Source organism: Pristiophorus japonicus, chromosome 6 (assembly GCF_044704955.1).
Source record: "Pristiophorus japonicus isolate sPriJap1 chromosome 6, sPriJap1.hap1, whole genome shotgun sequence".
NCBI classification, from domain to species: Eukaryota; Metazoa; Chordata; class Chondrichthyes; family Pristiophoridae; genus Pristiophorus; species Pristiophorus japonicus.
This window is the reverse complement of record NC_091982.1, coordinates 159,733,060-159,754,816: the sequence shown is the minus strand read 5'-3', so window position 1 is coordinate 159,754,816 and position 21,757 is coordinate 159,733,060. Positions and strand designations below refer to the sequence as shown.

At 47.9% G+C, this 21,757-nt stretch overlaps 1 protein-coding gene across 5 annotated transcripts in view; it reads right to left on the bottom strand.

Moving 5' to 3' along the window:
* Positions 1-6,098: 6,098 nt before the first annotated feature.
* Positions 6,099-21,757, bottom strand: part of LOC139265839 (nuclear autoantigen Sp-100-like) — a 131,022-nt gene continuing 115,363 nt past the window's right edge. For all 5 annotated transcript variants that reach the window (XM_070883330.1, XM_070883331.1, XM_070883329.1 and 2 more), the window contains 5 exons: positions 16,594-16,709; positions 14,743-14,863; positions 13,331-13,405; positions 12,767-12,910; positions 6,099-6,341 (listed from right to left, as the gene is read on the bottom strand). In XM_070883330.1, the coding sequence (XP_070739431.1) occupies positions 6,213-6,341; positions 12,767-12,910; positions 13,331-13,405; positions 14,743-14,863; positions 16,594-16,709 (585 nt within the window). In that variant the 3' untranslated portion in view covers positions 6,099-6,212. The remainder of the gene's footprint in view (positions 6,342-12,766; positions 12,911-13,330; positions 13,406-14,742; positions 14,864-16,593; positions 16,710-21,757) is intronic.

Below are 21,757 nucleotides of genomic sequence, written 5' to 3'. Positions count from 1 at the left end.
GGACTGGGTAGGGCTGCGACTGAAAAAGGCGAAGTGCGTCTTCCTAGCTCCAGAGGTAGAATTCCTGGGGATGAGGGTAACAGCAGATGGGATCAACTCTACTGCGTCCAAGACGGAAGCGATCCAGAGAGCACCCAGACCCCGTAACACGACGGAGCTGCGCTCATTCCTGGGGCTCCTGAACTATTTTGGTAACTTTCTTCCCAAATTGAGCACGCTGCTAGAGCCGCTACACGTGCTCCTACGCAAAGGTCGCAAATGTGTCTGGGGCGACAGCCAGGAAAGGGCTTTTAATAGAGCACGCAATTTGTTATGTTCCAACAATCTGCTAACGCTATATGACCCATGTAAGAAACTTGTGTTAACGTGCAATGCATCGTCCTATGGTGTCGGGTGTGTGTTGCAGCATGTCAATGCCAAGGGTCAGTTACAGCCGGTAGCTTATGCCTCCAGAAGTCTGTCCCAGGCAGAAAGGGGCTATGGGATGGTAGAAAAGGAGGCGCTCGCATGTGTATATGCGGTAAAGAAAATGCATCAGTACCTGCTTGGCAGGAGATTTGAGCTGGAGACAGATCACAAACCCCTAACATCCCTTTTGGCCGACAACAAGGCCATAAATGCAAATGCATCGGCCCGCATACAGAGGTGGGCACTCACATTAGCCACCTATGACTACACAATTCGGCACAGACCGGGCACCGAAAACTGCGCCGATGCACTCAGCAGGCTCCCACTAGCCACCACTGAGGGGGCTACCGAGCATGCTGCTGAGATGGTCATGGCTGTTGAAGCTTTCGGAAGCGAAGGCTCACCTGTGACAGCCTGTCAGATTAAAGTCTGGACAAATAGAGACCCGCTATTGTCTCTAGTCAAGAAATGTGTCCTGAATGGGGACTAGGCAGCCACGTACAGGGCATGCCCTGAGAAATTTAAACCATTTCACAGGCGCAAGGATGAACTCTCGATTCAGGCCGATTGCCAACTGTGGGGAAACCGCGTAGTCATGCCCCAGATCGGCAGAGAGGTGTTTATCAGAGAACTCCACAATGAGCACCCGGGCATTGTCACAATGAAGGCAACTGCCAGGTCACACATTTGGTGGCCAGGGATAGACGCAGATCTGGAACTTTGTGTTCGCAGGTGCAACACGTGTGCCCAGCTGGGCAATGCGTCCAGGGAAGCCCCCCTTAGACCCTGGCCATGGCCCGCCAAGCCTTGGTCATGCATCCATGTGGACTACGCAGGTCCTTTCATGGGAAAAATGTTTTTGGTTGTAGTAGACGCCTACTCCAAATGGATCGAGTGTGACATTTTAAATTCAAGCACATCCTCTGCCACAGCAGAAAGTCTATGGGCAATGTTCACCGCCCACGGTCTACCGGACATCTTGGTCAGCGACAATGGCCCGTGCTTCACAAGCACTGAATTCCAGGACTTCATGGCAGGCAATGGAATTAACCATGTTAGAACGGCACCGTTCAAGCCGGCCTCAAACGGCCAGGCAGAACGAGCAGTGCAGATAATCAAACAGGGGATGCTCAGAATCCAAAGGGGTTCCCTACAATGCCGCTTATCACGCCTCCTGTTGGCCTACAGATCCCGACCACACTCGCTCACAGGGGTTCCACCCGCAGAGCTGCTAATGAAAAGGATGCTCAAAACCCGGTTATCCCTTATACACCCCACCATGAAAGAAATTGTCGAGAGCAGGCGCCAGTCACAATATGACTACCATGACAGGAATGCGAGGCGCGATGTATTGATGTAAATCACCCTGTTTTTGTCCTCAACTACGCTGCAGGGCCCAAATGGCTCGCAGGCACTGTGGTTGCCAAAGAGGGAAATAGGATTCTGGTAGTTAAACTTACCAATGGACAAATCTGCTGCAAACATGTGGATCAAACAAAAAGGAGGTTCAGCAACCCCATAGAAGAAGCAGAGGAAGAACACGATGTAAAGTTCACTCCATCACAGGTGACCGAACACAGGAACCAAAGGGAGGAGAGCCCAGTCACTTTGGGCGGTCCGGACAGGCCTGAGGCACCGCAAACAGCAGACACTCAGGCCAGCGCCCAACAACCGGAGCCCCAACTCAGGCGCTCTACAAGGGAGCGTAAACCACCAGAGAGACTCAACCTGTGATCCCAATAAGACTTTGGGGGGGGGGGGGGGGGAGGTGATGTCATGTATTCAACCAGCATTGTAACCCATGTATAATCTGACCTAAGTTATACACTGTGAGAGCATTGACCACTAGGTGGTGAACTTGTGGGAGACACTCCTAACCTCGACCTTCAGATATAAAAGGGGAAGCTCCACCCACTTCCTGCACTTGAGTGCTATGGAATAAAGGACAAGTCACAGACTGATCTTCTCTCAAGCATGGGCCTCATGTGCATTCATACTGTATAGTAAGGACGTATTAATATTCACCAGCATTGAGGAGATATTGGTGGCTGAAATTAGTTTTGGAAGGTAGCGGTTCCAAAAATTATTTCAAAAAAAATTATGCTGTGATCACTCAGCAAAATACAGATTCCCCTTCAAGTGCTTTCATCTCCATAGACTACAGTTATATAACATTATCCTGTCCATATCCTCTCTGATTTAAAACAAAACTGATTCAAAAAACAATGCTTTTGTTTTATACATGTTAACAAAAAGTGGGATTTAAATTTGAACAGCTAGCATTTTTATAATACCTTTCACATAACAAAACATCCCACAGCACTGGAGCTCCAACATACTGTGTTAAGACTGATAGGATGTGATTTCGGTTTAGTGATTTGAGCAAACGATAAGCTCCAATCTTCTTGTGCACCATAGCAGAGGTGCTTGGTAGAAGCTAGCCTGCCCCTCCTCCAACCCACTGATCATCCAGACCCTCTTGTATACCTGTTGCAGGATGAGGTGCTCGCATGTCCTTGTGACTGAGGAAATGTGAAAAATATAAGATCCTGAGGGGGTGGCAGGGGCGGGGGGAAGAATCTAAATAAAACACATTTATGTTCATATACCATTAATGTCCCAAGGCGCTTCACAGAAGTTTAATCAGACAAACATTGATAGTGAGCCAAAGGGATATTCGAAGGGGTGGTGGAAAGCTTGGTCAAAGACGTAGATTTTAGGGTGGATCTTTAGTTGGAATAGACTTGAAATATCAGGAGATGGGTAGTGTGGACGAGATGAGCTCGGGAGGTGGGAGGGGGGGGAGGGGGAAGAGAGAGGGGGTCACAGTCGAAGGATAAGGGGTAAGTCATTTAGGACTGAGATGAAGAGAAACTTCTTCACTCAGAGAGTTGTTAACCTGTGGAATTCCCTACCGCAGAAAGTTGTTGAGGCCAGTTCATTAGATATATTCAAGAGGGAGTTAGATATGGCCCTTACGGCTAAAGGGATCAAGGGGTATGGAGAGAAAGCAGGAAAGGGGTACTGAGGTGAATGATCAGCCACGATCATATTGAATGGTGGTGCAGGCTTGAAGGGCCGAATGGCCTACTCCTGCATCTATTTTCTATGTTTCTATGTAGGACTTCAATTTTTTATTTCTTATAGAATTGTGGTAATGATTATTTCTGATTATTTTAATTGTGCGAAGGATGGTTTTGCAAGTCTGTTCCCTCTGATAAGTGGTGTTTCTATTGAACGGATTTTATTTTTTAATGTCTCGTTAGTAGTTTTTGTTTGCAAATGCACTCCACATTGATTTATTTAACACATTGCTAAGGCTTGGTTGGTTCAGGTCCGGGTCCTCTCCGCTTCCTTCCCCTATCCCAGGCCGAACGGCCTGAGGTACTTACCTGCGCTAATTTCTTTAACTCTCCGCAAGGGTTTTCTCGAGTGGCCACATACACTGGCCTAAGTAGAAATGGAGTAACTATTAGCTGGCCAAAGTTGCCTAAATGGCCAGAACTGGCGCAGGTGGCTGGTAACGCCCCCTTTTGAGAAAAAAAAACGTACCTAAAAAAAACGTAACTAAGTCACTTACGCTGGTGCAAATTGATTGGGGAAACTGGGGATTTTTAAGTTAGGCCAGAAAAAGCAGCCTACTCCAAAAAAAAGGAGCAAATACTGGGGAAAATTGAGCCCACAGTGAGTAACCCTTACCTTGCTGAATAAACAGGAACTCTCTATAGTTAGAGACGTAGATTTTGATTTGCAGCAAATTGTTCTCCAGCACGGTGCTAGCAGAGGTGCAGCTGGGCCCTGAGAAGGATAATGGTGAAAGGGGTCATGGAAGTGGGGACTCGGCTCAAAGCGCTTCCACTTCCCATCCATTGCCCCCCCACATGCTGCCTCCTGTCCCGATGGTCGAGTCTGTCCCCGCACAGGTACAGGTGGAGCAGTCTTTGACGGGGCCCTCATGGGCTCCATAACCCAGAGGATGTCGGCCAAGAGCCTCTCAGCAGTCAGAGCAAGGATCTGAGCAGCCTGCCTCTACCTCTGCTGAAGTCACAGGGGTTGCACCACGTAGAAGTGCTAGGAAAAGGAAGAGTAAAGATTCGCGGTTGCAGAAGGGTATGCACATGGATGTGTTACACATTGTTAGATTGTTAAGTTTCCTTTCTCTATTTGAAGCACATCAATATTATTCTTTTGCACCACTTTCCCGTCTTGTTTGATGGCTGGCAAACGTCTTTTTCAGTTGTGATGATAATGAATGGGAAGACATGAATTGGCCCCGAGCAATGGGAGGCTGTGAAAGGGATGGTTTGTGTTAATGGCATTGAGGGGGGAGGGGAGCAAAAGTGGCTTTTGTATGTGGTTGTTAGATGGGTGCACTGGTGGAACCTAAGTGAACTTCGCAATAATGAGGGCATCTCGAGCATCCCCGGCAGCAATGTGCGCCATGGTCAAATAACACATCAACACTCACTGGTAGGCTTACATATGACGAATGGTTACATAAGAACATAAGAAATAGGAACAGGAGTAGGCCATACGGCCCCTTGAGCCTGCTCTGCCGTTCAATAAGATCATGGCTGATCTGATCATGGACTCAGCTCTACTTCCCTGCCCGTTCCCCATAACTCTTTATCGTTTAAGAAACTGTCTATTTCTGTCTTAAATTTATTCAATATCTCAGCTTCCACAGCTCTCCGAGGCATCAAGTTCCACAGATTTACAACTCTCAGAGAAGAAATTTCTCCTCATCTCTGTTCCAAATGGATCGTACCCTCTAGTTCTAGTCTCCCCTATCAGTGGAAACATCCTCTCTGCATCCATCTTGTCAAGACCCCTCATAATCTTATACGTTTCGATAAGATCACCTCTTATTCTTCTGAATTCCAATGCGTAGAAGCCCAACCTACTCAACCTTTCCTCATAAGTCAACCCCCTCATCCCCAGAATCAACCTAGTGAACCTTCTCTGAACTGCCTCCAAAACAAGTACATCCTTTCGTAAATATGGAAACCAAAATTGCACGCAGTGTTCCAGATGTGGCCTCACCAATACCTTATATAGCTGTAGTAAGACTTCCCTGCTTTTATACTCCATTTCCTTTGCAATAAAGGCCAAGATACCATTGGCCTTCCTGATCACTTGCTGTATCTGCGCACTAACCTTTTGTGTTTCATGCACAAGTACCCCCAGGTCCCACTGTACTGCGGCACTTTGCAATCTTTCTCCATTTAAATAATAACTTGCTTTTTGATTTTTTTCTGCCAAAGTGCATGACCTCACACTTACCGACATTATACTCCATCTGCCAAATTTTACCTGGATGAGATAACAAAGAGTGACTGATGCCTATGGAAGCTAGCCCAGACAGACAGACACACATACGCACATCCATCGACATTCATATATACACACATACATGTCAACACAAATATAGACAAACATATCTGAATACAAATGCTTGTGCATGCACACATGTATACATACACGTATATGCAAATGCCGTTTCACACACATGCATATGTATACACAGAAATGTGCACACACATATACACACACACAATCATACATGTGTTCACCACCCCTGCTTACTCACACATACATGCGTAAACATATACGCATGCAAACAAAATGCACAAATAAAACACCTCCCCACATGCGCGCACACATACACGCATAAATAAAGTATAAGCAAGTAGCATTATCAGCCATTTTATTATTAAAAGGTTTAGAAAAATATATGTACGTACATATATAATTTAAAAAGTGGTTAAGACTATCCAGCACATTAATCCATTGCAGTTCTGGGGTTAATAACCCAGTGCTGATGTATCCATGTGTGGGTTATAAAGGTCGTTGTTGCTGATATCAAACACCTGCTTCATAATCTCTTCAAATTCATCACTAAGTTTTCTTCCAATGTTTTCAAATTCAGTATCCTAGTTGAAAGAATAAAAGCCATTGGTATGTTGTTCAGAAACGATAATCTACTTCAATTATAGAAACAGTAGCATATGTTCCAGAGAAAGTTTCATAATAACCCATCAAAGAAAATTTCACGTTACCCAATTAGAATGGGAAGGTCCCATATTAAACATTAGAATGAGAAGGTCCCATATTAAACATTAGAAACATAGAAACATAGAAAATAGGTGCGGGAGTAGGCCATTCGGCCCTTCTAGCCTGCACCGCCATTCAATGAGTTCATGGCTGAACATGCAACTTCAGTACCCCATTCCTGCTTTCTCGCCATACCCCTTGATCCCCCTAGTAATAAGGACTTTATCGAACTCCTTTTTTAATATATTTAGTGAATTGGCCTCAACAACTTTCTGTGGTAGAGAATTCCACAGGTTCACCACTTTCTGGGTGAAGAAATTCCCCCTCATCTCGTTCCTAAATGGCTTACCCCTTATCCTTAGACTGTGACCCCTGGTTCTGGACTTCCCCAACATTGGGAACATTCTTCCTGCATCTAACCTGTCTAACCCCGTCCAGAATTTTAAACGTTTCTATGAGATCCCCTCTCATTCTTCTGAACTCCAGTGAATATAAGCCCAGTTGATCCAGTCTTTCTTGATAGGTCAGTCCCGCCATCCCGGGAATCAGTCTGGTGAACCTTCGCTGCACTCCCTCAATAGCAAGAATGTCCTTCCTCAGGTTAGGAGACCAAAACTGTACACAATACTCCAGGTGTGGCCTCACCAAGGCCCTGTACAATTGTAGCAACACCTCCCTGCCGCTGTACTCAAATCCCCTTGCTATGAAGGCCAACATGCCATTTGCTTTCTTAACCGCCTGCTGTACCTGCATGCCAACCTTCAATGACTGATGTACCATGACACCCAGGTCTCGTTGTACCTCCCCTTTTCCTAATCTGTCACCATTCAGATAATAGTCTGCCTCTCTGTTTTTACCACCAAAGTGGATAACCTCACATTTATCCACATTATACTTCATCTGCCATGCATTTGCCCACTCACCTAACCTATCCAAGTCGCTCTGCAGCCTCATAGCATTCTCCTCGCAGCTCACACTGACACCCAACTTAGTGTCATCTGCAAATTTGGAGATACTACATTTAATCCCCTCGTCTAAATCATTAATGTACAGTGTAAACAGCTGGGGCCCCAGCACAGAACCTTGCGGTACCCCACTAGTCACTGCCTGCCATTCTGAAAAGTCCCCATTTACTCCTACTCTTTGCTTCCTGTCTGACAACCAGTTCTCAATCCATGTCAGCACACTACCCCCAATCCCATGTGCTTTAACTTTGCACATTAATCTCTTGTGTGGGACCTTGTCGAAAGCCTTCTGAAAGTCCAAATATACCACATCAACTGGTTCTCCCTTGTCCACTCTACTGGAAACATCCTCAAAAAATTCCAGAAGATTTGTCAAGCATGATTTCCCTTTCACAAATCCATGCTGACTTGGACCTATCATATCACCTCTTTCCAATTGCACTGCTATGACATCCTTAATAATTGATTCCATCATTTTACCCACTACCGATGTCAGGCTGACCGGTCTATAATTCCCTGTTATCTCTCTCCCTCCTTTTTTAAAAAGTGGGGTTACATAGGCTACCCTCCACTCCATAGGAACTGATCCAGAGTCACTGGAATGTTGGAAAATGACTGTCAATGCATCCACTATTTCCAAGGCCACCTCCTTAAGTACTCTGGGATGCAGTCCATCAGGCCCTGGGGATTTATCGGCCCTCAATCCCATCAACTTCCCCAACACAATTTCCCGACTAATAAGGATTTCCCTCAGTTCCTCCTCCTTACTAGACCCTCCGACCCCTTTTATATCCGGAAGGTTGTTTGTGTCCTCCTTAGTGAATACCGAACCAAAGTACTTGTTCAATTGGTCCGCCATTTCTTTGTTCCCCGTTATGACTTCCCCTGATTCTGACTGCAGGGGACCTACGTTTGTCTTTACTAACCTTTTTCTCTTTACATATCTATAGAAACTTTTGCAATCCGTCTTAATGTTCCCTGCAAGCTTCTTCTCGTACTCCATTTTCCCTGCCCTAATCAAACCCTTTGTCCTCCTCTGCTGAGTTCTAAATTTCTCCCAGTCCCCGGGTTCGCTGCCATTTCTGGCCAATTTGTATGCCATTTCCTTGGCTTTAATACTATCCCTGATTTCCCTTGATAGCCATGGTTGAGCCACCTTCCCTTTTTTTATTTTTACGCCAGACAGGAATGTACAATTGTTGTAGTTCATCCATGCGGTCTCTAAATGTCTGCCATTGCCCATCCATAGTCAACCCCTTCAGTATCATTCGCCAATCTATCCTAGCCAATTCACGCCTCATACCTTCAAAGTTAGCCTCCTTTAAGTTCTGGACCATGGTCTCTGAATTAACTGTTTCATTCTCCATCCTAATGCAGAATTCCACCATATTATGGTCACTCTTCCCGAAGGGGCCTCGCACAACGAGATTGCTAATTAATCCTCTCTCATTACACAACACCCAGTCTAAGATGGCCTCCCCCCTAGTTGGTTCCTCGACATATTGGTCTAAAAAACCATCCCTTATGCACTCCAGGAAATCCTCCTCCACCGTATTGCTTCCAGTTTGGTTAGCCCAATCTATGTGCATATTAAAGTCACTCATTATAACTGCTGCACCTTTATTGCACGCACCCCTAATTTCATGTTTGATGCCCTCCCCAACATCACTACTACTGTTTGAAGGTCTGTACACAACTCCCACTAACGTTTTTTGCCCTTTGGTGTTCTGCAGCTCTACCCATATAGATTCCACATCATCCAAGCAAATGTCCTTCCGAACTATTGCCTTAATTTCCTCCTTAACCAGCAATGCTACCCCACCTCCTTTTCCTTTTATTCTATCTTTCCTGAATGTTGAATACCCCTGGATGTTGAGTTCCCAGCCCTGATCATCCTGGAGCCACGTCTCCGTAATCCCAATCACATCATATTTGTTAACATCTATTTGCACAGTTAATTCATCCACCTTATTGCATTAAGACACAAAGCCTTCAGGCTTGTTTTTTTTTAACACCCTTTGATCTTTTAGAATTTTGCTGTACAATGGCCCTTTTTGTTCTTTGCCTTGGGTTTCTCTGCCCTCCACGTTTCCTCATCTCCTTTCTGTCTTTTGCTTTTGCCTCCTTTTTGTTTCCCTCTGTCTCCCTGCATTGGTTCCCATCCCCCTGCCATATTAGTTTAACTCCTCCCCAACAGCATTAGCAAACACTCCCCCTAGGACATTGGTGCAGACCGTCCGGTTTGTACTGGTCCCAGAATGAGAAGGTCCCATATTAAACAATAGAATGAGAGGGTACCATATTAAACAATAGAATGAGAAGGTCCCATATTAAACAATAGAATGAGAGGGTACCATATTAAACAATAGAATGAGAAGGTCCCATATTAAACAATAGAATGAGAAGGTCTCACATTAAACATTAGAATGAGAAGGTCCCATATTAAACAATAGAATGAGAAGGTCCCACATTAAACATTAGAATGAGAAGGTCCCATATTAAACATTAGAATGAGAAGGTCCCGTATTAAACAATAGAATGAGAAGGTCCTTTGTGCACAATGGGAGCGCACATTGCAAAATTGCTCTCTCCCAGCCAGTTATGTTCTGTCCATTAAAGCAAGTGGATGAAAAATCAGAGGCTGAGACTGCAAATTTGTGCTGTGCATTCCTGGTGTGAGGCAGAGGTGGGAAAGTGGAGATTTTCAGCTAAGAATTTGTAGCATACATTCGGGGTTCATATCAAAAATCTCCAAACACTCTCTAACCTTAATTGGGCCATGCTATCTAAGGGCTGAGCTGAATCTGCTGTGTTTAACAGAGGGAGAGGAATTCATGGCAGAGTCATAATCAGGATGACATAGCTCCTCAAACCTGGCCCTGCTCACATTCCCTACTCCAGCCTCGTTCACTCATGTTCTACTAGACTCCTCATGCACTCACACAACCACTTGGCACATCCTGTCTCTTCTCACACTCCCCCCACCCCACCCCCCGCTCACCCTCCACTCCCCTTCCCCACCCCATTCCCTGCCCCACACCCCCCCCCATTCCCCGCCCCTCCCTCCCCACCCTCACATCGCGGGCCATATCCAACTACCCTCCAGTCCATCTCACAGTCTCTTCCCCGACCCACCTCACTCTCCCCTCCCCGACCCACCTCACTCTCCCCTCCCCGACCCCCCTCACTCTCCCCTCCCCGACCCCCCTCACTCTCCCCTCCCCGACCCCCCTCACTCTCCCCTCCCCGACCCCCCTCACTCTCCCCTCCCTGACCCCCCTCACTCTCCCCTCCCTGACCCCCCTCACTCTCCCCTCACTGACCCCCCTCACTCTCCCCTCCCCGACCCCTCCCCGACCCCCCTCACTCTCCCCTCCCCGACCCCCCTCACTCTCCCCTCCCCGACCCCCCTCACTCTCCCCTCCCCGACCCCCCCTCACTCTCCCCTCCCCGACCCCCCTCACTCTCCCCTCCCCGACCCCCCTCACTCTCCCCTCCCCGACCCCCCTCACTCTCCCCTCCCCGACCCCCCCCACTCTCCCCTCCCCGACCCCCCTCACTCTCCCCTCCCCGACCCCCCTCACTCTCCCCTCCCCGACCCCCCTCACTCTCCCCTCCCCGACCCCCCTCACTCTCCCCGACCCCCCTCACTCTCCCCTCCCCGACCCCCCTCACTCTCCCCTCCCCGACCCCCCTCACTCTCCCCTCCCCGACCCCCCTCACTCTCCCCTCCCCGACCCCCCTCACTCTCCCCTCCCCGACCCCCCTCACTCTCCCCTCCCCGACCCCCCTCACTCTCCCCTCCCCGACCCCCCTCACTCTCCCCTCCCCGACCCCCCTCACTCTCCCCTCCCCGACCCCCTTCACTCTCCCCTCCCCGACCCCCCTCACTCTCCCCTCCCCGACCCCCCTCACTCTCCCCTCCCCGACCCCCCTCACTCTCCCCTCCCCGACCCCCCTCACTCTCCCCTCCCCGACCCCCCTCACTCTCCCCTCCCCGACCCCCCTCACTCTCCCCTCCCCGACCCCCCTCACTCTCCCCTCCCCGACCCCCCTCACTCTCCCCTCCCCGACCCCCCCTCACTCTCCCCTCCCCGACCCCCCCTCACTCTCCCCTCCCCGACCCCCCTCACTCTCCCCTCCCCGACCCCCCTCACTCTCCCCTCCCCGACCCTCCTCACTCTCCCCTCCTCACTCTCCCCTCCCCAGCACTCTCCCCTCCCCGACCCCCCTCACTCTCCCCTCCCCGACCTCCCTCACTCTCCCCTCCCCGACCCCCCTCACTCTCCCCTCCCCGACCCCCCTCACTCTCCCCTCCCCGACCCTCCTCACTCTCCCCTCCCCGACCCTCCTCACTCTCCCCTCCCCAGCCCCCCGCACTCTCCCCTCCCCAGCCCCCCGCACTCTCCCCTCCCCAGCCCCCCACACTCTCCCCTCCCCAGTCCCCTTCACTCTCCCCTCCCGACCCCCCTCACTCTCCCCTCCCCGACCCCTCTCACTCTCCCCGACCCCCCTCACTCTCCCCTCCCCGATCCCCCCTCACTCTCCCCTCTACGACCCCCCTCACTCTCCCCTCCCCGACCCCCCTCACTCTCCCCTCCCTGGACCCTCATTCTCTCTTCCCCAGCCCCCCTCACTCTCCCTTCCCCAGTATCCGCCCCCCCCACCCCCCTAGTCACACTCTCCTCACTGCTCCTCACATTCTCTCCAGGCCCCTCTGGCATTTGCCCCTGTTCCTCACCTCTCTCACACTCTCCCAATCCCAGGAGAGAGCATTGGCCAGGGTCTAGAATTGTTCCACTGGTTATCTATCCAGTTTCTCAGCCAGGGTTGGTAGCTGCCTTGGAGAATACCCAGGAGGAGAAGAAATATAATAAAATGGAAAATAATCTGAATCCTCTGAATTAGAAACCTTTAGAAAAGGTCTACCTGCTGGTAGAGACTGCCCCATCCCTATTCCGACCATCATTACCATCTACACCCACTACAATTCCACCCTGCCCTCACCTCATTTCCACCCCCACTTCCATTGACTTGCATTGCCGAGACTGCCCGCCAAGCAATTTATTATCAGCAGAGACCACCATGTCCTGCCCATGACAGCGCAATGTTCCAGAAGTGACTGCAGTACGTGGTGGAGTAGCAGTAACAAGGTAGGAACCGCAAATAGTTAGTCTTTAAAATGAGAGGAGGTGGGAAGGAAGGGAGTGAAGCAGATTCCTGTCCCACAATTTCCACAGGGGATTTTTATAACACAGGTCTGGAGCTGCAGTTAATGTGCAACCATCTTTAGCGACCATCATTATTGCGACCATCAGAGTCCCCGCTTTCTACAATACCTGGTTGAATCTGGCACAGTTATGGAAGATTAGTCTCATGTCATCGATAAAGCAGCCCACAAATTGGTACTCCTCAGTGACCAGCTTCTCTTTCACCCTGTAGAGCCACATGGGGTTTTCAATTTTCTTACTATATATTGGAATCTGTAAAAGTGCAAACCGAGAATGAACAAGACTGTATCGGGAACCTCTATGACTGGCAATCTAAAAAAGTGCAGACAGTGAGTGATTAGTACTGTATAAGGAGATGCAAGAGTGGAGATCAAGAATGAATAGAAGTGTACATGGAACCTTTAAGAGTGGAGAGAAGGAGCAGGAGTGTATACGGAACCTTCAAGCTCAGTGCATCACGTTAGTTCTAATGCACACTTATTGACTGTGCGAGCTCTAACATTCATTTAGCGAGCATTTGCTCTAACAAAATTTAGCACATGTGCTGGTTGTGTCACATACTGAGCACTTCTAGTGTCTAGAGCATGGCATTTCCACCCTCACGATGACATTATTTAACTAAACACAAGGCGACTGCAAACAATGGAATGATGACTAAGGTTAGATACTTACAGTGTCACAGGGGTTTTTGTCAAACACCACACACTCTGTCTTACAGTACAGTTGGAGCAAAATATATTCACATTTCTGTAATTAAAAACACTCGATTTAATATGCAATTAAAGAACTAATACTACGCTAGAAGACCTAAACACCATCCCTGGACTGTGAATGTCAGCGGCTATTTGGTTATTAAAAGAATCACAGCCGAACTCAATCCTGTCCTAACCCAACATTTGTGCTTGCACAATATCCAACAACAACTTGTATTTATATAGTGCCTTTAATGAAGTGAAACATTCCAAGGTGTTTCACAGGAGTATTATGAGATAAAAATTTGACACCAAGCTGCATAAGTAGAAATTAGCGCAGGGGGCCAAAGGTTTGGTCAAAGAGGTAGGTTTTTAAGGAGCGTCTTGAAGGAGGAAAGAGATGTAGAGGTGGGAAGGTTTAGGGAGGGACTTCCAGAGCTTGGGGCCTAGGCAACAGAAGGCATAGCCACCAATGGTTGAGCAATTATAATCGGGGATGCTCACGAGGGTACATCTCAGGAGGTTGTGCGGTTTGAGGAGAGTACGGAGGGGCTAAGCCATGGAGGGATTTGAAAATAAGATTGAGAATTTTGAAATCGAGGTGCAGGCCCAATACATTAACTGGAAGCCAATGTAGGTCAGCGAGCATAGGGGTGATGGGTGATCGGGACTTGGTGCAAATTAGGACATGGGCAGCCGAGTTTTGGATCACCTCTAGTTTACGTAGGGTAGAATGTGGGGGGCCAGCCAGGAGTGTTTTGTAATAGTTAAGTCTAGAGGAAGCAAAGGCATGGATGAGGGTTTCAGCAGCGGATGAGTTGAGGCAAGGGTGAAGACGGGCGATGTTACGGAGGTGGAAATAGGCGGTCTTAGTTATGCTGTGGATATGTGGTCAAAAGCTAATTTCAGGATCAAATATGACACCAAGATCAGCTATCTCAACCAACTGTGGGACCTTCATGGTCTATGTGGCTCAGAACATTAGCTGGGACGTTTACAAGTTAGAGGTTAAATGATTCCTTTTATGTAGGTTTTAGAAAACAAATTCTAAAGGTGGCTTTTATACACATGCCCAACATCAAAAACGGATGGTTCAGAGCACGCATTTTATAAATGGGCACATTGAACCTTCTAACCAATTGGATAGCAGAACTAGTGGAAAAGTAGATCAAAGCATAACATGAATAATCATGGGGAACTAACGGTGTTCTAACAAGTACCCTATGGGGACCGGGACATGTTGAATGAAGAATTAACCATCACACCATTCTCCTGTGGGATCCACAGCTCACTGAGTGAAGAATCAATCTTCATACTATTCCTTCATGGGGTTCACAGCTAACAGTGTAAATTATACAAACGGGATTAGATGCTCTTAGCTTGCAGACTTACCAGAATGTACTCTTCAGTCATAGCTGTTTGAGAAACATCGAATTCACTGCTTGAGTCACCTGCCATTGTTTTATTTTTTGAATGTTTGTCCATTTTGCAGAAGGTGCAGGCCCAATTCCCACTAGAATGAATTAACAAAATGGACATTTTAAACTGAAATCTTTCACTTAGATACGGTCAGTAAGAAATGACAAGGGCAAGAAAAGGCTCAAAACCCATTCCTCCAATATGCTAATTAATCCACCCATACACCAACTCACCCAACAAAATCCATCTCTTTAGTACATTAACTCATCCAGCAAAGCCCATCACTCAAATACTCGAGCTTTACCATTGAAGTTGTTAGAAATTTCAGGTCCTTAGATATTCTTGGAATACCTTGTGCCTCCTACGATCTGCAGAATATCTTTACTGCCCAATATTTAGTTAAATGATATTCTTGCAGTCCCTGGATCACACTGAGATGCCTCATTATGTGATGAATACGATGATCTTGCTCGGTGAATCGCTCCTATCTTTCAGAAAGCAGATTGAAAACACTCTACTGGGACAAGATCAATTATAAACCAACAAACTGGTTTATTTTACATGAATAGAGTACTGTTTTCACAATGAGACCTACCTATCTCTGTTGTTCCTCAGAACAACAAAAATAATAAATGTTGCCCTTTGCTGCGGGTCTACCTCACTTTACAAGTCAGCATGGCAGAACAGCCTGAAACTATCTTAGAAAGCGAGACCCCTCTGGTTCTATTAAACTGTTCCAGATTCAAACCAGATTATCTTCTTCCAACGGAGAGGAAGCCAAAAGATTGATCTCTGACCCTCCCTCAAATCTGCCTCAAGAATTGCTCTGACCAGCTGTCAATCAAAGCTAACACCTTGAATCAGAAATCCTCTTCCTTGTTTGGTGTGAGAGCAATGAAAAGTTCACTGCCTGTTTAGCTAAGACCCCTGCTGGAACCTCAGAATTGGAACTACTCCAATATTACAGATGGGAATCCCATTGGAATATACAAATAAGCTCCTCCCCCATTATCTCAGACTGATAGGGTATTATGAGTATACACATATATTTCCTGTTTCAAGTTCCTGATCAATATCCTGAATAACTTGTATGTTCCTTGGAGTTAGCTTTTTGTGAACAAAATTTAACTTCATAGAACATCATATAAATTAACTAGCAGAGACTCACAAAACATTTGCAGTCAAATGAGTATCTTTATTGCAACAGTACTTGTTTAGACTGTTATCATCTCTTTGTCTATAGAATCAACGCCGATGTCTTCCCTAACTCTCCTTTCTCTCTTTCTCCGTCCCATCCTCTCTCCGTCTCACGCTCCCTCTCTCTCTTTCCCTCTCCCCCCTCTCTCTCTCTCTTCCGTCCCACGCTCCCTCCCTCCCTCTCTCTCTCTCTCCTTCCCTCTCCTTCTCTCCTTCCCTCTCCCCTCTCCCCTCTCCCCTCTCCCCTCTCCCCTCTCTCTCTCTCGCTCCCCCTCTCTCCCTCTCCCTCTCCCTCTCTCTTTTTCTTTCTCTCACCTGCCACTCCCGTCACACGCTCCTCTCAGCTACGCCCTGGGAGGCCCCATCTCCCTTGCCCATTGGCTCCACCGCATCCACAGTTGCCTCCTCATTGGAGCAGACCCATCGCTCCAGATCCTGATTGGTTGCGAGACCAAGCAGGCCCTGATTGTCTATTGGTTGGTGTAACTGTCACTCAGTCCGGATTACATGTTCCCGGCCTCTGGCCCCACCCCCAATTCCATGATTCCATGATTCCATGAATGGCCTGATTCTAACATTCTAGTGCCCTAACTCTCCGATCAATGCACAATAAGACAAAATGCAAACCTGAAGTTTGCGTTGAGCGAGGGAACGTGGCAGAAGCAATGGAAAGCTTTGGGACATTCATCGCAGCAGATCAGTTCCCCTCCATCCTCACACACTGTACACTCATCATCATTCTCCTGTTTAAGTAAAACAGCAAGTTATACACAGAGTACCAAGAACTGAGTGACACACTGAAATGTCCAATACACACAGAACACAGGCAATTGGGTAACATACAGAAACAAGAAGACAGACAAACACACATATATCTCTGCTCCATGTCTCCCTCTATCTGTCTTTCTCTCACTATCCCTGCCTGTCCCAACGGCTATCTGCATCGCTCCATCTCTAAATTTGTCTTTCTCCGTCTTCCAGTCTGTTTTTCTTTTGATCCGTTGATTTCTCTTTCTCACAAAGTCACACACTATCTCTGTCCGTCTATAACTATCCGTCTGTCTCCCTGTACCTGTGCCACTCTTCCTGCCTCTGGTTACCCATTACTGTACCTAGTGCATTCTGCTCCATAACTGCACCAGGGGCAGTCTGCTCCATAACTGTACCGGGATCAGTCTGCTTCATAACTGTACCGGGATCAGTCTGCTCCATAACTCTACTGGGATCAGTCTGCTCCATAACTCTACCGGGATCAGTCCGTTCCATAATTGTACCGGGTTCAGTCTGCACTATAACTGTACCGGGATCAGTCTGCTCCATAACTGTCAGGAGCAGTCTGCTTCATAACTGTACCGGGATCAGTCTGCTCCATAACTGTACCTAGTGTATTCTGCTCCATAACTGTACCGGGATCAGTCTGCTCCATAACTGTACCGGGATCAGTCTGCTCCATAACTGTACCGGGTTCAGTCTGCTCCCTAACTGTACTGGGTTCAATCTGCTTCCGAACTGTACCAGGTTCAGTCTGCTCCATAACTGTACTGGGATCAGTCTGCTCCATAACTGTTACCGGGATCAGTCTGCTCCATAACTCTACTGGGATCAGTCTGCTCCATAATTGTACCGGGTTCAGTCTGCACTATAACTGTACCAGATCAGTCTGCTACACAACTGTCCCAAGATCAGTCTGCTCCATAACTGTCCCTGGATCAGTCTGCTTCATAACTGTCCCGGGATCAGTTTGCTCCAAAACTGTACTGGTATCAGTCTGCTCAATAACTGCACCGGGATCAGTTTGCTCCATAGCTGTACTGGGTTCAGTCTGCTCCATAACTGTACCTGGATCAGTCTGCTCCATAACTGTACCGAGATCAGTCTGCTCCATAACTGTCCTGGGATCAGTCTGCTCCATAACTGTACCGGGATCAGTTTACTCCATAACTGTACCGAGATCAGTCTGCTCCATAACTGTACCGAGATCAGTCTGCTCCATAACTGTACTGGGTTCAGTCTGCTCCATAACTGTACCGGGTTCAGTCTGCTCCATAACTGTACCTAGTGCATTCTGCTCCATAACCCTACCGGGTTCAGTCTGCTCCATAACTGTACCAGGAGCAGTCTGCTACATAACTGTACCGGGTTCAGTCTGCACCATAACTGTACCGGGATCAGTTTACTCCATAACTGTACCGAGATCAGTCTGCTCCATAACTGTACTGGGTTCAGTCTGCTCCATAACTGTACCGGGTTCAGTCTGCTCCATAACTGTACCTAGTGCATTCTGCTCCATAACTCTACCGGGTTCAGTCTGCTCCATAACTGTACCAGGAGCAGTCTGCTCCATAACTGTTCTGAGTTCAGTCTGCTCCATAACTGTACCGGGATCAGTTTACTCCATAACTGTACCGATTTCAGTCTGCTCCATAACTGTACTGGGTTCATTCTGCTCCATAACTGTACCGGGATCAGTCTGCTCCATAACTGGACCGGGTTCAGTCTGCTCCATAACTGTACCGGGTTCAGTCTGCTCCCTAACTGTACTGGGTTCAATCTGCTCCATAACTGTACCGGGATCAGTCTGCTCCATAACTGGACCGGGTTCAGTCTGCTCCATAACTGTACTGGGTTCATTCTGCTCCATAACTGTACCGGGATCAGTCTGCTCCATAACTGGACCGGGTTCAGTCTGCTCCATAACTGTACCGGGTTCAGTCTGCTCCCTAACTGTACTGGGTTCAATCTGCTTCCGAACTGTACCAGGTTCAGTCTGCTCCATAACTGTACTGGGATCAGTCTGCTCCATAACTGTTACTGGGATCAGTCTGCTCCATAATTGTACCGGGTTCAGTCTGCACTATAACTGTACCAGATCAGTCCGCTACACAACTGTCCCAGGATCAGTCTGCTCCATAACTGTCCCTGGATCAGTCTGCTTCATAACTGTCCCGGGATCAGTTTGCTCCAAAACTGTACTGGTGTCAGTCTGCTCAATAACTGCACCGGGATCAGTTTGCTCCATAGCTGTACTGGGTTCAGTCTGCTCCATAACTGTACCGGGATCAGTCTGCTCCATAACTGTCCCAGGATCAATCTGCTTCATAACTGTACCGGGATCAGACTGCTCCATAACTGTACCGGGATCAGTCTGCTCCATATCTGTACCGGGATCAGTTTACTCCATAACTGTACTGAGAGAGTCTGCTCCATAACTTTCCTGGGATCAGTCTTCTCCATAACTGTACCGGGATCAGTTTACTCCATAACTGTACCGAGATCAGTCTGCTCCATAACTGTACCGAGATCAGTCTGCTCCATAACTGTACTGGGTTCAGTCTGCTCCATAACTGTACCGGGTTCAGTCTGCTCCATAACTGTACCTAGTGCATTCTGCTCCATAACTCTACCGGGTTCAGTCTGCTCCATAACTGTACCAGGAGCAGTCTGCTACATAACTGTACCGGGTTCAGTCTGCACCATAACTGTACCTGGATCAGTCTGCTCCATAACTGTACCGGGATCAGTTTACTCCATAACTGTACTGAGATCAGTCTGCTCCATAACTGTACTGGGTTCAGTCTGCTCCATAACTGTACCGAGATCAGTCTGCTCCATAACTGTCCCAGGATCAATCTGCTTCATAACTGTACCGGGATCAGAATGCTCCAGAACTGTACCGGGATCAGTCTGCTCCATTACTATACCGGGATCAGTTTACTCCATAATTGTACCGAGATCAGTCTGCTCCATAACTGTACCGAGATCAGTCTGCTCCATAACTGTACTGGGTTCAGTCTGCTCCATAACTGTACCGGGTTCAGTCTGCTCCATAACTGTACCGGGATCAGTTTACTCCATAACTACCGAGATCAGTCTGCTCCATAACTGTACTGGGTTCAGTCTGCTCCATAATTGTACCGGGATCAGTCTGCTCCATAACTGTACCGGGTTCAGTCTGCTCCATAACTGTACCGGATTCAGTCTGCTCCATAACTGTACTGGGTTCAGTCTGCTCCATAACTGTACTGGGATCAGTCTGCTCCAAAACTGTACCGGGATCAGTCTGCTCCAAAACTGTACTGTGTTCAGTCTGTCCATAACTGTACCGGGTTCAGTCTGCTCCATAACTGTACCGGGATCAGTTTGCTCCAAAACTGTACCGGGATCAGTCTGCTCCAAAACTGTACTGTGTTCAGTCTGTCCATAACTGTACCGGGTTCAGTCTGCTACATAACTGTACCTGGTTCAGTCTGCTCCTTAACTGTACCTAGTGCATTCTGCTCCATAACTCTACCGGGTTCAGTCTGCTCCATAACTGTACCAGGAGCAGTCTGCTTCATAACTGTACCGGGATCAGTCTGTTCCATAACTGTACCTAGTGCATTCTGCTCCATAACTGTACCGGGATCAGTTTACTCCATAACTGTACCAAGATCAGTCTGCTCCATAACTGTACTGCGTTCATTCTGCTCCATAACTGTACTGGGTTCAGTCTGCTCCATAACTGTACCGGGATCAGTCTGCTCCATAACTGTCCCAGGATCAATCTGCTTCATAACTGTACCGGGATCAGAATGCTCCAGAACTGTACCGGGATCAGTCTGCTCCATTACTATACCGGGATCAGTTTACTCCATAATTGTACCGAGATCAGTCTGCTCCATAACTGTACTGAGATCAGTCTGCTCCATAACTGTACTGGGTTCAGTCTTCTCCATAACTGTACCGGGTTCAGTCTGCTTCATAACTGTTCCTAGTGCATTCTGCTCCATAACTCTACCGGGTTCAGTCTGCTCCATAACTGTACCGGGAGCAGTCTGCTACATAACTGTACCGGGTTCAGTCTGCTCCATAACTGTACCGGGATTAGTTTACTCCATAACTGTACCGAGATCAGTCTGCTCCATAACTGTACTGGGTTCATTCTGCTCCATAACTGTACTGGGATCAGTCTGCTCCATAACTGGATCGGGTTCAGTCTGCTCCATAACTGTACCGGGATCAGTCTGCTCCATAACTGTACCGGGTTCAGTCTGCTCCCTAACTGTACTGGGTTCAATCTGCTTCCGAACTGTACCAGGTTCAGTCTGCTCCATAACTGTATTGGGATCAGTCTGCTCCATAACTGTACCGGGATCAGTCTGCTCCATAACTATACTGGGATCAGTCTGCTCCATAATTGTACCGGGTTCAGTCTGCACTATAACTGTACCAGGATCAGTCTGCTACACAACTGTCCCAGGATCAGTCTGCTCCATAACTGTCCCAGGATCAATCTGCTTCATAACTGTACCGGGATCAGAATGCTCCAGAACTGTACCGAGATCAGTCTGCTCCATAACTGTACTGGGATCAGTCTGCTCCATAACTGTCCCAGGATCAATCTGCTTCATAACTGTACCGGGATCAGACTGCTCCAGAACTGTAGCGGGATCAGTTTACTCCATAACTGTACCGAGATCAGTCTGATCCATAACTGTACCTGGATCAGACTGCTCCATAACTGTACCGGGATCAGTTTACTCCATAACTGTATCGAGATCAGTCTGCTCCATAACTGTACCGAGATCAGTCTGCTCCATAACTGTACTGGGTTCAGTCTGCTCCATAACTGTATCGGGTTCTGTCTGCTCCCTAACTGTACCTAGTGCATTCTGCTCCATAACTCTACCGGGTTCAGTCTGCTCCATAACTGTACCGGGAGAAGTCTGCTACATAACTGTACCGGGTTCAGTCTGCACCATGACTGTACCTGGATCAGTCTGCTCCATAACTGTTCTGAGATCAGTCTGCT